This window comes from Trachinotus anak, unplaced genomic scaffold, assembly GCF_046630095.1.
Source record: "Trachinotus anak isolate AG129_WGS33_773 ecotype Australia unplaced genomic scaffold, CSIRO_AGI_Tana_v1 ptg000008l, whole genome shotgun sequence".
Classification (NCBI taxonomy): domain Eukaryota; kingdom Metazoa; phylum Chordata; class Actinopteri; order Carangiformes; family Carangidae; genus Trachinotus; species Trachinotus anak.
In genome coordinates, this window is record NW_027273859.1 from 29,502,501 (window position 1) to 29,518,083 (window position 15,583).

General features: G+C 43.7%; 1 protein-coding gene across 2 annotated transcripts in view; it reads left to right on the forward strand.

Moving 5' to 3' along the window:
- adam9a (ADAM metallopeptidase domain 9a) overlaps positions 1 to 12,412 on the forward strand; it is a 20,988-nt gene extending 8,576 nt beyond the window's left edge. The window contains exons 4-24 of one of the 2 annotated variants that reach the window (XM_071484098.1): positions 699 to 777; positions 1,802 to 1,878; positions 2,870 to 3,071; positions 3,187 to 3,252; positions 3,907 to 3,978; positions 4,188 to 4,357; positions 4,434 to 4,515; positions 4,632 to 4,765; positions 5,098 to 5,269; positions 5,654 to 5,746; positions 5,836 to 5,940; positions 6,118 to 6,208; positions 6,460 to 6,565; positions 6,702 to 6,885; positions 6,994 to 7,074; positions 7,148 to 7,253; positions 8,720 to 8,867; positions 9,101 to 9,203; positions 9,642 to 9,671; positions 10,532 to 10,590; positions 11,778 to 12,412. In XM_071484098.1, the coding sequence (XP_071340199.1) occupies positions 699 to 777; positions 1,802 to 1,878; positions 2,870 to 3,071; positions 3,187 to 3,252; positions 3,907 to 3,978; positions 4,188 to 4,357; positions 4,434 to 4,515; positions 4,632 to 4,765; positions 5,098 to 5,269; positions 5,654 to 5,746; positions 5,836 to 5,940; positions 6,118 to 6,208; positions 6,460 to 6,565; positions 6,702 to 6,885; positions 6,994 to 7,074; positions 7,148 to 7,253; positions 8,720 to 8,867; positions 9,101 to 9,203; positions 9,642 to 9,671; positions 10,532 to 10,590; positions 11,778 to 11,847 (2,230 nt within the window). In that variant the 3' untranslated portion in view covers positions 11,848 to 12,412. The remainder of the gene's footprint in view (positions 1 to 698; positions 778 to 1,801; positions 1,879 to 2,869; positions 3,072 to 3,186; positions 3,253 to 3,906; positions 3,979 to 4,187; positions 4,358 to 4,433; positions 4,516 to 4,631; positions 4,766 to 5,097; positions 5,270 to 5,653; positions 5,747 to 5,835; positions 5,941 to 6,117; positions 6,209 to 6,459; positions 6,566 to 6,701; positions 6,886 to 6,993; positions 7,075 to 7,147; positions 7,254 to 8,719; positions 8,868 to 9,100; positions 9,204 to 9,641; positions 9,672 to 10,531; positions 10,591 to 11,777) is intronic. The other variant, XM_071484099.1, reaches the window with a different exon arrangement.
- The last annotated feature ends 3,171 nt before the right edge of the window (positions 12,413 to 15,583 follow it).

The window sequence follows — 15,583 nt, forward strand, 5'->3', positions numbered from 1 at the left end:
GTCCATATGTTGTAATAAAAACAAAAAAACTCAAGGGCCACATCTCACTCTGATGAAGACTGTGAGATGCAGTTGAAAGCTGTAGAAAAGTAAGTAAGTGAACCTGGAGTTCAGGTCATTTAAACCTGTAAAATGATGATGAAGTTCTGTCACCTTCACTTTATTTACAACAGTTGTTAAAATCATTATTCATAGTTTCACAGAACAAACACAATCAGGACGGAAAACAAATAGAACGCAATGAAATAAACATGTTGTGTGTGTCTGGTGTCTTTGAGTAAATCATGTTAGTGGACAGTGTGAACTAGGACACATTATTATCTGGTCTGATGACATCATTTCAGACACTGCTGATTGGCCAATCAGATCCCTGAGGTGATGACATCATCAGCAGGTAACACACCAGATAATCTGTAAACAGACGCACAAAGGGACGAACGTCTCTGACTGTTTCCATCACCACCCTGATAAACGTCCTGATAACAGGCGGAGGAAGAAACACGTGAAGGACTCTGACTCTCCAGGAGAGAGAGAGAAACCTGCAGCATGTCTGAGCTTCTCTGAGGTTATGGGATGGTCACCTGGTTACGGGATGATCACCTGGTTACGGGATGGTCACCTGGTTATGGGATGGTCACCTGGTTACGGGATGGTCACCTGGTGTTAATGAGGTAAACACATGTTGTTGTTGTTTACAGGCTGCTGCTCCCTGCAGACTTCACCGTGTTCTCCTACAGTCAGAACGGATCACTGATCACAACCAGACCACCTGTACAGGTAAAACACACACAGAAACACACACACACACACACACACACACACTGTCTGTTGTGCCTTGGTCTGTTTTTGTAACAGTTCTTGTTGTTTCAAAAAGCATCAGTTTCTCTGACCAGAGTTTTCCCAGCAAGAGGCATGATGGGAGTTTCCTCTCAGTGTGTGTGTGTGTGAGAGTTTGTGCATTGATATTTCCTGTCTGCTGACCTCTCTCTCTCTCTCTCTCTCTCTGCTGCTGGAGGACTTTAACTTTGTTAGAAATGATGATGATGATGATGATGATGATGATGAAGCTGGACCTCTGGGAAATGATTCCTGGAGCTGACAGTTTCCTCCTCCCACCACAGACAGTGTTGAGCTGTAGAGCAGCTGATGATGGAGAGGAAGCATCAGAGGAAGAGTGTGAGAGTGTGTTACACTGACACACACACACACTGATGGACACACACAGTGACAGACACACACAGTGACGGACACACACACTGATACAGACACACACAGTGATACACACACACAGTGACAGACACACACAGTGACGGACACACACAGTGACAGACACACACTGACGGACACACACACTGATACACACACACACTGACGGACACACACACTGATACACACACACACTGATGGACACACACACTGACAGACACACACTGACGGACACACACACACACACACACACACACAGACACACACACACACACACACACACTCTTCCGGTATCACTCCCAGAGGAGCTTATAAAACACTTCCTGCGTCTGTGTGTGTCTGTGTGTGCGTGTGTGTGTGTGTCTGTGTTACATTCTCTGTAGACTGTTTTCTTTCAGGCCCCCCCCCCCCCCCCCCCCCCTCCAGCTGCTGATGTCACTGTCGGCGGGTGTGTGCCCCCCGCTGGCTCCTCTCTGACACTGCAGGCTGCAGCAACATATCTCTGGTCTACATGTGATGTGGGGACGTGTGTTTAACTGTGTGCGACCCTCAGTTCAGTGTGCAATCCAGCTGTTTGTGTGTTGTTGTGTTACAGAACCACTGTCACTATCAGGGCTTCGTTCAGGACATGGAGGGTTCCTCTGTTGCTATGAGCATCTGCAACGGCCTCAGGTGAACACACACACACACACACACACGCACACACACAGTCCTTTGCCTGATTGATTACTGATTGGGTGCTTACAGTTGAAATGATTGGTTGTGAGTCCATTGAGAAAACTTCTGATGACATTTATCGACACTGATGTGACCAGATGTTTAATCAGGATCTACAGGATCAGACCCGAGATTATTACTGAGAGAAACCACAAAGAGCAGTGACGGGGGAGGAAAACTCCCTGTAACAGGACCAGGCACACCGGTGTGCAGACCCCCACCAGGTGGGGGGGTCTGCCTCGACCGGTTGGGTTTGAGAGGAGAAAGAGGGGGTGTCAAACATCATGGAAACTAAGATGAAACATTACCTTTTGGGTCACCATAGCAACTGAGATGCAACTGAGACGCAACTGAGATGTAACTGTTCCCAATGTATTTGAAACCCTGCTGTTTCAATCTGTGTGATTCTTCAGAAATTACTTTGGTGGCCTCACACACACACACACACACACACACACACACACACACACACACACACACACACACACACACACAGACACAGACACACACACACAGACACAGACAGGAGGTGTGTGTTCACCTCTGCAGTAATCACATACCTGCTGAAGCTGCAGCTCACACACACACACACACACACACACACACACACACTCTCTCTCTCTCCTCTGTCTCTGTGAACCTGAAGCTGGTGAATTCTCATCAGAGCTGAACATCTGTTTCTCTGTCTTGATTTAAACACCTGGAGATGTTTCTAGAATCCTGAGATCCTCTTCTAAAGTAATAAAATACAGTAAAATGCACCGGCGCAAAACAAAAATACACAAAGAAGAAATAACACAAAAACATTTTCTTTGTGTTTGTGACTCAAGAAAAATATTCTCAGAAAAGAAAAACACCTCGAGGTGAAACTCGCAGCGTGATGTCTCAGTCTGACTGAAAAAACAAAAACAGTATAATTTTGTTTCTCGTCTCTCTCTTTCTCCAGAGGAGTGTTACATCTCACTGACGACAGTTACGGGATTGAGCCGTTAGACTCCGCCCCTGAACAACACCTGGTCTACCGCCTAAAGGATGTGACATCACAGCCCCGGGGGTGTGGAACGCCACACAATCAGCATGCCCACAGCAACACCACGGAGCACGCTCAGTATGAAACAGAGGAAATCCACCACAGACAGCACAGCAGAGTGGGTTCACACACACACACACACACACACACACACACACACGCACACACACACACATTATTACCTTCTGGATGTGGTCATGTGTAAAATCATGGAGGAACTTTTTTTGTCGCAGGTGAAGCGAGCTGTTTTTCCTAAGACTCACTATGTGGAGCTGCTGCTGGTGGTCGACAACGACAGGGTGAGACACACACACACACACATACACACACAGGTGCACCTGGTTAAAGCTAATCCAGGCAGCCTGTGCAGGTTTTTATGAACCTGGTTATGGCCTTAACCAGGTTTGTGAAACCAGGAGAAGATGTTCAGGACGATCAGGAACCTGTAAACACACTCACTGACAGAGGAGGAAACACAATGATAACACAATAATAACACAACAACACAATGATAACACAATAATAACACAACAACACAATAATAACACAATAATAACACAATAACACAATAATAACACAATAATAACACAATGAGAAAACAATAATAACACAACAACAAATGATAAAACAATAATAACACAATGATAACACAATAATAACACAATAACACAATAATAACACAATAATAACACAATGAGAAAACAATAATAACACAACAACAAAATGATAAAACAATAATAACACAATGATAACACAATAATAACACAATAACACAATAATAACACAATGAGAAAACAATAATAACACAACAACAAAATGATAAAACAACAATAACAATAACAAAATAACACAATAATAACACAATGATAACAGAATAATAACACAATAATAACACAATGATAACACAATGCTACCAGTTTGTGTAAAGACTGTGTGTGTGTGTCTCTCTTCAGTATAATTACATGAACAGAAATGAGACGGCAGTGAGAGAGGAGATGGTTCATCTGGCCAACTTCATCGACAGTGTAAGTGATGCTTTTTAGAAACTGATGCTTTGAAACATTTATGTGAGATTGAGACATTTAAGAACTGTTACAAAAACAGACAGGCACAACAGAGAGTATGTGTGTGTGTGTGTGTGTGTGTGTGTGTGTGTGTGTGTGTGTGTGTGTGTGTGTGTGTTTCTGTGTGTTTCTGTGTGTGTGTGTGTGTGTGTGTGTGTGTGTGTGTTCAGATCTACATGCAGCTGAACGTGCGGGTGGTCCTGGTTGGTCTGGAGATCTGGACTCAGCAGAACCTGATCAGTGTGGAGGGCGGAGCCGGAGAAGTTCTGAGTCGCTTCACCCAGTGGAGAGAGAAGGATCTGGTCCCCCGCCGCCGCCATGACTCCGCCCAGCTCATCCTGTCAGTACACACACACACACACACACACACACTGACAACACAGTGATGATGATGATGATGATGACATCTCCTGCAGGAAGAGGGGGTTTGGAGTCACAGCTGGGATGGCCTTCGTCGCCACCGTCTGCTCCAGAAGTCACGGAGGCGGGATCAACGCGGTACACTCTCTTCTCATTGGCTGACTCACCTGTCTGTCTTTTCAGTAGATGATGATGCATTCAGGTGATGTGGAAAAGTTGGTGAACTCAGCTCTCGCTCTCTCTCTCCGTCTCAGTTCACCAACAACAACCTTCCCTCGTTCGCCTCCATCGTGGCTCATGAGCTCGGTCACAACCTGGGGATGAACCACGACGACGGGCGCTCCTGCAGCTGCCCCGTCTCCGCCTGCATCATGAACTCTGGAGCCACGTAAGACACACACACACACACACACACACCCCTTGGATCTTTTAGCATCTCCTTCTTCTGTGGTTTAATGGCAGTGGCTGGAGAACCAGCTCCACCAGCTGTTCACCTCCATCACACAGCTCCTAATATCCATGGAAACGTGGATGAATTTACGTTACGAGTTTCAGCTTCACACAAACATGTTGAAATGTTTCAAATGATGAGTGTGTTTCTTCGTGAGAAGCTGTTCAGCTGTTTTCTGTTGTTGTTGTTTACACACACAGACGTATATATACACACATTCAGTCTAACACCTCTTCCTCTCCTCCTCCTCCTCCTCCTCCTTTCTGCAGTGGGTCCAGAAACTTCAGTAGCTGCAGTGCTGATGACTTTGAGAAGATGATGTTGTCAACGGGGGGAACATGTCTCCTCAACGTGCCCCGGCCGGACGAGGCCTACAGTGCCCCCTACTGTGGGAACAGGCTGGTGGACGTGGGAGAGGAGTGTGACTGTGGATCCCAGAAGGTCTGCTGGGATTTATTATTTCAATCTGAAATTAAAGTTGACTCTGTAAAACTGGAGAAATGAAAGATTTTAATTCAAACGTAGAAAAGAAAAGATCAAGAAAATGATGCAGCTGAGTGAGTCACACAGGTCAGGTCAGGTCAGGTCAGGTCAGGTCAGATCATGGATCACTGCATCACTGTGATACTGAAGGAAACTTCAGAACAGGAGGATTCTGAATGAAGTTCTGCAGTTCTGGATTTCTGGAGGAACAATAAGAGCTGCTAACGCTACAGATCAGATTTATAAGATCACAACAAGTGTGTTCAACCAGAGAGTGGAGACAAATCTGAAGATCTGTATCTGTGTGTGTGTGTGTGTGTGTGTGTGTGTGTGTGTGTGTAGGAGTGTGAGGAGGACCCCTGCTGTGAGTATCAGACCTGTAAACTGAAGTCTGGAGCTCAGTGTGCGTATGGAGAGTGCTGCCAAAAGTGTCAGGTAAACACAGAACAATGTTTAGAGACGTTCTCGAGCTGAAACTAACTATTGTTCTAGAGAAGTTAATGTGTGTGTGTGTGTGTGTTTAGTTCCAACCAGGGGGGGCACTGTGTCGCCCCAGCACAGATGAGTGTGATCTACCAGAGTACTGTAACGGCTCCTCGTCCTTCTGTCAGAGCGACGTCTTCATCCAGGTGAGACCTGACCAACCACCTGTCTGCCTGTCTGTCTGTCTGAGCTGCCTCAGGGAGCTACTGTGGAGTATCTGCAGCTGTCTGAACTTTACTTACTCTTTTAATAACCTTCCTGTGTGTGTGTGTGTGTGTGTGTGTGTGTGTGTGTGTGTGTGTGTGTGTGTGTGTGTGTGTCAGAATGGGCAGCCCTGCAGGAACCAGCAGGCCTACTGTTATAACGGGAAGTGTCAGCACTACGATGGACAGTGTCAGGCCATATTTGGATCCAGTACGTATGAACTGATGTTAGAGTCTGATGGATCCATCATCCATTCATCATCCATCCATCCATTCATCATTGTATCAGTTTAGTTCACTACATCCTTGATACCTTGAGGATTTTCTTTCAGTGTCATTTCTGTTAAACTCTACTTCTTTTCTCCACCTCTTCTTTTTCTTTTTGTTCTTCTTCCTCATCTATCTCCTCCTCTTATTCCTCTTCTTCCTCTTCCTCTTCCTCCTCCTCCTCCTCCTCCTCAGAGGCGAAGGCTGCTCCTGAAATCTGCTTTAAAGACGTCAACAGTAAAGGCGATCGCTTTGGCAACTGTGGCTACCAGAGCATCGGCTACAAGAAGTGTGAGAGCAGGTAACACGCACGCACGCACGCACGCACGCACACTCACTCACTCACTCACACATGCACTTACACTCATGCACACACACACACACACACACACACACACATTTCTACAGGTACATGATGTTTGTCTCCGTCTCCATAGAAACGCTCTGTGTGGGAAGCTGCAGTGCTCTAATGTTCAGGCCGTGACAGTTTTCGGCATCGAACCGTCGATCATCAGCACGCCGATCGCCGGAGCCAAATGTTACGGAGTCGACTTCATGCTGGGGTCAGACGTCCCCGATCCAGGCATGGTGAACGAAGGGACCAAGTGTGGAGACAACAAGGTGAGGAGGGGGAGGGGAGGAGAGGAGGGGAGAGGAGATGAGGAAGGAAGGAGGAAAGAAGAGGAGCAGGAGGTGTAAATGCTCGTTTTCTTCTTCTGTGGTATTCAGGTGTGTATGAACTTTGAGTGTCGCAGCGCTGACATCCTGAACTACGACTGTGACGTGGAGAAGAAATGTCACGGACATGGGGTGAGTCCACCTGTCTGTCTGTCTGTCACGTGTATCAGCTCATCACACACTCACCTGTCTCTGTCTCCATCAGGTGTGTAACAGTAACAGGAACTGTCACTGTGAGGACGGCTGGGCTCCGCCTTTCTGTGAGGTCAAAGGTTACGGAGGCAGTGTGGACAGCGGCCCCACATGGAACGGTAGACTCACCTTTAAACACCAGCACTAAGATCTCACATGTAAAACCTATGAACTCGCTGCTGAGATTTGACTGACATGAAGTCGTCCAACCAGAGCGAAGAGTCCACAACCTGAGCCCCAGTCTTTAGCCTATCATTATTTACATTGGGAAAACGAAGTGCACCGAGCTCACTGTGATCAGCTGTGATCAGCTGGGATCAGCTGGAATCAGCTCCTGTCTGCAGTGACTCATGATGTTCAGACAACATCACTGTTTCACTGTGAGACTGGAGGAAACTTAAAAACAGGAGGATTCTGAATGAAGTTCTGCAGTTACAGGGCGAGTTTTCCTCTATGATTTCAAACAGGTTTATTGACTTTTTTCAGATGGACATCAGAAATAAATATATGTTTTTATATACCGTATTTTCCGGACTATAAGGCGCACTTAAAAGCCTTTCATTTTCTCAAAAAACGACAGTGCGTCTTATAATCCGGAGCGCCTTATATATGGATTAATTCTGGTTGTGCTTACTGACCTCGAAGCGATTTTGTGTGGTACACGGCGCTCTGTCAAAAAGCATTACGGCTACCGTAGTCAGGAGCGTCGCGGAGTAATACATACTGTGCTTCACCATAATATTACAATGTGTGTGTATAAGGACCTATAAGGAGTTATTGTGAATACGCTAACGTTTGATTTAGCGGTATCAGACTGTGTTTTTTTTACGTGTTACAACTGAACAAGGTTGGGAGTTATTGTGAATACGATCGTTAACGTTTGAACAATGTTGAGAGTTATTGTGAACGCGTTTGATAAAGTTTGACTGACTTATCTGACTGTTTTGTTTCGCTTAATGCGCCTTATAGTCCGGTGCGCCTTATATATGGAAAAAGTTTGAAAATAGACCATTCATTGACAGTGCGCCTTATAATCCAGTGCGCCCTATAGTGCGGAAAATACGGTGTATCGGAAAGTGAAGGTAAAAAGAAAAAGATAAAATGTTGAAAAAATATTAATAAAGTATCAGAAAAATATTAATGATGCACTCGCAGGTCAATGCAGTGTCGTCACTGTATTTTCTAAGATTTCAGTCTCTGAAAATAAAGTGAAGTCGCTGCACTGATCTGTGCAGAAATCTTCTCTGTCATTAAAATTTCCAGCACCGTGGTAGAGAACTTGTCAGGTGCATCGTTGAACATCCTGCAGTTAATAAATATTAATAATATATTGAAAAAAGATCCGAAAACTAAACAAAATGTCAGAAAAATCTCTGGTGTTTTGACTCCAGTTTTTTGCAGTAATCAGGAGCAAAGTGTTTTAAAGCAGCTGACCTTAACTGTTGACTTTAGTTTTGTTTTCAGATCACCTGTTAAAATGTTGTTAATGACATTCAACACTTCCTGCACAGATATTTCACATTAAAAGCACTACATTTTAGTTGCTGACTGAGTGTTGACCTAAACTCCTGTCTGTCCTCCTCAGATAAAGACACGTCTCTCAGAGACGGTCTGTTAGTCTTCTTCTTCCTCGTCCTTCCTCTGCTCGCTCTGGGTGCGTTTGTTTTCCTGCGCAGGAACGAGCTGCTGCGACGACTCGGGCTGAGCCGCAGGAAGAGGACGCAGGGATACCAGTGAGTCTCAGCCTGTGCAGGACACAGACCAACACAGACAATGATCTAAAATCTGTATCTGTAAATCTTCTGTGTTTTAACTTTTTACCATAATTATGATTTTCCAAATTAGTTCTATAATTTCCTCATAATTGACAGATTTTTGAATATTCTTTTTCTTCATGTTTATTATAAATGAAGTGAAAACAAAGAAAAACCATACAATACAATAACCATACAATTTCTGTCTTCAGAGCTGATGGTGCCGATTCTGCCAAGCCCAGCAGAGGACCTCCTCCCAGAGCGCAGCCTCCATCTGTTACCCGGGGCAACGCCAACAACATCGTCAGAGATGGAGTGAGTTCACTGCCTCCAGACCAACTGGATGTAACATAGAGACTGAGTGATGATAGAAACTGTGTGTGTGTGTCTGTGTGTGTGTGTGTGTGTGTGTGTGTGTCTGTGTGTCTTTGTGTGCATGTCTAACTCAGACTAAACCACTGATAGAATCAACTAAAACATTGATTATTTCTAAATTTCTTCTTCTCTGGAACCTGATCATGTTCTGTCAAAATAAGATGATATTTGTTTTTTTCTGATAAAGTTGTTATGAATCATTATTACGATATAATTATCAGCCATTTGTGATCATCCAGGTATTGGGACTTTTCATGCAGTGATTAACACACTGTAGACTCTACATGTTGTGTGTTTGTTACTGACAGTCTGGATGTTTCATCAGAACTAATCTGAATGAATGAGTCCTAACATCTTCTGCTCTCTCTTCATATGAAGCACCACGCTCAGCTGCTGCCGCCACAGGAGGTAAAATACTCTGGTCACTACTCACACTGTAATACTACTACTGTAATACTACTGCCACTACTCTAATACTACTGCTGAAGTGCTCTGAACTCTCTGTTCTGCTGCTGCGTTCAGTGAAGATTGTTTCTATAGGTTCTGACATTAACGTTAACTTGCTTTGGTTTCACCTGTTACTTCCTGTCTACTCTCTAGTGTCTGGTTTTAGAATAAAGGCTAAAATGCTGCAACAGCACTGAAAAAGAATAGAAAGAAAAGCAGTTACAGTTCACTCTCAGCAGCTGACAGCAAAACGATGTTGTTGTTAGGGTTGTAGATACGACTGAGGACGTGGAGACATTACTGAACGGGCCTACGGGGCAAGGACCACACAAAATGACCACAGACACACAAAACAAATAGAAAGAGACACAAAACAGCTACAGAGAGACATTCAGTGACTGCAAAGAGATGCAAAACTACAAACATGTACAAAACAGTTACAGAGAGGCAAAACATGGAGTTTATTTTCTGTCTCTTCAGTCTGGGGGTCTTGGTCTTATGCAGGAGGGGTGGGGTCCTTTTACATATCTGGGCCCAGGGGCCTGTTGCATCATAATCCATCCATGGCTGAGGATGTCAAGGTCAAGTCATCTGCACTGTCTCTGGAAATATGAAGGTTTTACCAACCTGAGGAGTTTACGTTGGACTAAAAGAAAAATGAAAATGCAATATGATAAATAGATGCAAGTGTTTCTTACCAGAACTGCACTCTGACTTACAAACAGGAAAATAGAACTTGACTGTTTGAATTAATGAATAAGAAGCCGAACGACAAATTTGAACTAATCAGAAAACTTTGCATTTCCTGTGTGTGTGATCAGGTGGTGGAGACCAGCAGGACAGCTCCCTCCTACGCTCTGAGGCCTCCTCCTCCTCCTCTGTAAGAACAGGAACACTAACCTGTTTGCTTCACTCTTCACCTTGTGGAAACACTAACACATAACATCTGTTGCAGTCCACCAGAAAATCTCAACATAAGGTCCTTCTGCTGAATTTTCAGCTGAATCTCACTCTTATCCAAAATTCATGTGATGTGAATTCACCTGAGCAAACTCCACCTGCCGATGAAGACTGTGAGATGCAAGTAAAAGTCCCAGTGAAAAGCTAGAAAGTGGACCTTGAGTAGCGACTTTTTTTTAATTCCACGGTGAAGAATGATCTGTCGGTCTCAAAGACAAAATATTGATAAGTTTGATAAACTTCCTGGTTCTCTGTCTTCTCCAGAGTTTCAGATGGATTCATCTGCTAAGCACATGGTTAGCTTAGCACAAACACTGGAAACAGGGGGAAACTACTAGCTCTAATCAATTAAAAGAAAAACTAATAATGTATTTGAAAACTGATAAAAAGTAGCTACAGGTGACAACATCAGTACAGGTTGCTCTGTATCATTAGCTGTTTTTTTAGTTAAAGCAGGTTTTCATGTTCCTATAGGATGCACACATCAAGCTAGTTAGATTAGCACAGCGTTCAGATGTAGTCACTGTTAACCAGCTCAGATTAGCCCTGTCACTTCTTATACTTATATGGCTGTATAGCATGATACATGCTACATGCTAGGACCTAGAAGTTGAAACTAACTCGAGCTAGCTAGACCTAGAAGTTGTAGCTGACTCTAAGATAACTGAACCTAGAAGCTGAAGCTAAGCTAAGTGGCCCTAGAAACTAACTCTAAGATAACTCGACTGAGAAGTTGATGTTAAGCTAACAGGATCTAGATGTCAAAGCTAACTCTAGGCTAATTGGACCTAAAAGTTGATGTTAAGATAACTGGACCTAAAGGTTAAAATGGACCCTAAGCTACCTGGAAGTAGAAGTCGAAGCCAATTCTAGGCTCAACCTCGAAGATGAAGCTAGAAATGAACTCTAAGCTAATTAGCCTCAGAAGCTAACTGTAAAGCAGGTGGAAGCTGTTAGCCCGGCTCCATTGGAGATAAAACCCACCTTCCAACAGCTCAAATTCTGACACATGTAGTTTGTTGAGCACGTGTAGACACAGAAAAGTAGAAAGGAGTTATTGTGGTTTAAGCGTTAAAGGTGCTGACTTCTGTTTTATGTCTTCCTCAGAAAACCAAAACCTTCTGCTGCGTCACAGCCTCTGGTGCCTCAAAGACCCGCCCCCGCTCCACCTGTTTAACCATTCAGGGCGCTCCACCTGCCACACCTGGATGACACTCTCTCTTCTTCTCCTGCTCCTCTTCTTCTTCAACCACAGTCCCGTCCCCTCAGAGCTGGTTACCTAGCAACAGCCCGGAAATGATTCGGGAGCCAAGATGGCAGCCGTCCGGCCCTGGGGTCAGCCGGGGGTCGAGCTAGAAACTGGACCGTCAGGAAACTGGATCCACTCAGTTGAACTGGGAATTTACCAGAACAAACAGGAAGCAGCTACTGTCCTGTACAGCCTGTCTTCACTCAGTTTCTTTTTTTAAGTTGAAAAACCTGTCTCAGTCAGGTGAAATGTCATTTGTCATCAAACCAGCCAATCACATTTTCAGAATATTCACCTGTGACATCAACAAACCAGATACCAAATGAAAGTGTCAGCAGCCAAAAATGTATGAATAACCATCAACATTTCATATTCCTGCTGTGAAAAGATGCCTCTGCTTATTTAGCATGCTAGGCTAGTAAAGCATTTGCTAACAGGGCTTACAGTGAGCCTCACCTTTCATACTACAGCTAGCATCACAAAATATCCACTGCGTAGTTATCAAGCCACTTTGGTAATTAATGTTTGATAGCTAACAGTGCTGTCAAGTTCGTGAGCTAATGCTAGTTAGCCTTAGCCTTAGTCATTTCAATGTTTTCCACTTTTTGCTTAAAAACTGAAAACCCTCCAAAAGAGGTTTTAAATGTTATGATGCTAAATACATGATATCATGCTAACTCATGCTAGTGATACAAAGAAAGTGCTTTGCTCTGATTGGCTGGTTTGAAGACAGTAACGGGAGGTGACTTACTTTCCTTCTTTCTTTCTTTCTTTCTTTCTGTGGATGAAAGCACTGGTGCTGTCTAATTGCACCTCCCCTCTGCTCAGCACTGTCATAGGAATGTAACATACACCTACTGCTGCTATGCAGGTGCGCTTGGTCTCCACCGCGAGGCTCGCCCGGGTGGTGTCTATCCCTCTAAAATTGTAAAATCACAATATGCAACAGCGTCTGAGTGCAGAGCTCCTCTGGGTTTCAGTTCCTCTCCTCTGGATCTGGATCTGGATCTGGATCTGTGTGGTACGTGGATGTTTGTGACTGCTGCCTGGTGTTTCTGCAGGGAATGTCTGCTCACCTCATTTAGTTTTATCACAAAACAAACCTCACCTGACACTTCACACTTCAGCACAGTTAAATCTGATCTCTGGGGCGTTCAGGGTCTCCTGTGGAAAACTGGTTAAATCTACTGAATGTGTGGTCGTTCAAACACATTCAGCGAACCCGACTTGTGACCAATGTGGACTAACACCAGCCTCCATAACCATCCAAACATCGTTAACTATTAGATTAAAATCTTCTGATCTCTGTCTGAGGTCAAAGGGAAACCACTCAAATCAGATCCAGTTCTCACTGTTCTGTAATCTGGTCTCTCGTCAGCTCGTAGACTGATACAGTTGAAGTGGAAACACAGGACGTGAGACTGTTCCTCAACTTCAAGGCTTATTTTATTTCTCTGTTAAAAGAAATCAGTGTCACATGATTCTCATATCTGAAAGAATTTACACAGAAATTAATTTCGACGTGTAGTTTGAGTGAGGCTTCGACCCAAGTGAAGCTGCTGCGTGTAAAGTTAATCTATCAATCGTCTCAGACTGAGGATGTGTAACAGTGTTGAAGTGTCTTAAATCATCCGTTAAACTCTTAGTTCACCACTGGATCACCTGCACCAACGTCCTGAGAAGGTCCAGACTTCCTGTCCCTGCCGTCTTCAACACCATCACCTGAATGAGAGAGACTGAAGGAAACATCCTCAGAGTCTGAGCTCCGGACTGTGGACTGGTTGTGGTTCATTCAGGACATTGTGGTTTCTCTGTTGTTGTGCGAATACACGGCAGCGCTGACGGACTTGATTCAATCCAGGGATTTTTACACCACCTGGAAACCAAATGTTTCTGACTGACTGGCTTCCTCTGACTGTTAGCATTGTTAGCCAGTTAGCCGTACACTGCAATTAATCAACCTGGATGCACTGTGTTGTGTGAGGAGAACATTGCGTTGATGTTTTTATCCGCTTTAGTATATTTTTTATTTGCTGTCTTGAGTGTTTTTGCACAGAAATGGGTGTGAACACGAGGACTCGTCACTCACAGGGCTAATTTTGTGCCATTTGATTGTTTTCATGCCAAAATAATTAAGAGCAATCAGTGTTTCCTCCTGAATTTAAGAGAACTGTGGAGAACAGACTGTTCAGACTGAAGTTATTTAGAGACACGAGAGCAGCTGAAGCCGAAGTTCACAAGAGCATCGGATTACAGGCAGTAAACGGCTTCTGCTGCTGCTCACTCCTGACTGGAAAGGTAGAAGAAGTCTGGTCATATTCTCCATTTTCCTTTAAATCCACAAATCCCACGTGCAGATCCAAACCAGCACTGAATGTCTTAATCCTCCACTGAAAATAGTCCCTATTAACTGCACTGTTTCCTCCTGTTTAGAATAAATTCCTGTGTTATTACAATACAAATAAACCCCACAGTATTCACGGTCTTTTAGAGAATCAATACTTTATTTTCTTTTAGGGCTGTAACTAATAACCATTTTTGTCACCAGTTTATCTGCAGATTATTGTTTTGTAGCTCAGTTGATTATTTTATTTATGAAATGTTAGATAATGGTGAGAAATGTCCATCACATTTTCTCTGGAGCCAAACTGATACCATCAGATGTCTTGTTTTGTGCAGTTTACGATGACGTCACAGAAAAGCAGAGAAACATCACAGTTCAGAAACTGCAACCAGAGAATCACTGGTCAGAGGAGGGAGGTGAGACAGCAGAGAGAGACGGACAACACACTGGTGGTTTGAGTCTGCACATGTTGGATTTGTTTAAAAAAAAAAAAAACTCTACATGTATATGTATGTATGTAAAACCACAGAAGGATCCTTCAAACGGTTGATTTTGATCCTGGTGTCTCGTGGATGATACTTTAACACCAGGATCGACTGATGGGTCAGTGTACTCTGAGGATCGTGACAGTGAGATTTTCTGACCCAGAGTTGAGTCTTTCAGGCAGAGTTTCCTCCTTACAGTCAGTGGTGGAAAGTAACTGAGTCCATTTGCTGCAGTGGTGTGTTTACTTCACTTGAGAATTGAATTGAATTTTGTGCTGCTTTTTACTTCACATTTCAGAGGGAAATATTCTCCGTTTTGCTTAAATACATTTATCTGACAGCTGTTCCAGATGATTCATACTAAATATACAAAATACAATTGAACTAATAAATCATGATGTAATATTACAGAATAAAGCTCCCAGCAGGATATAAGGTCATTTATAAGTAGCTCCACTTTTAGCACCTGCATCATCAGAGTGATCTCTACCCATTAGTGCATCAGTAATGAACTAATGCTTCTGCATCACGAGAAGCTACTTTCACTTTTGGTACTTTAACTATATTTCAATTCTAATACTCTATGTACTTTTACTTTAAGCAAAACTTTGAACTCTAGACCTTTACCTGTAACTAAATATTTCTACGCTGTGGTATTAAGATCTGAGTAGTTAGTCCACCACTGCCCCACTGGTCAGTAACTTCTTAAAAGAGACTAAATTAGTGGTTTGTGGCAGCGAAACAAGTCTCAAATGAAGGAAGGACCTTCTGGATGCAGTTGCATTTAAGCGGAACCTGTGTATACTGACTGTGTGGGCTGAACCACTCCTGGGGA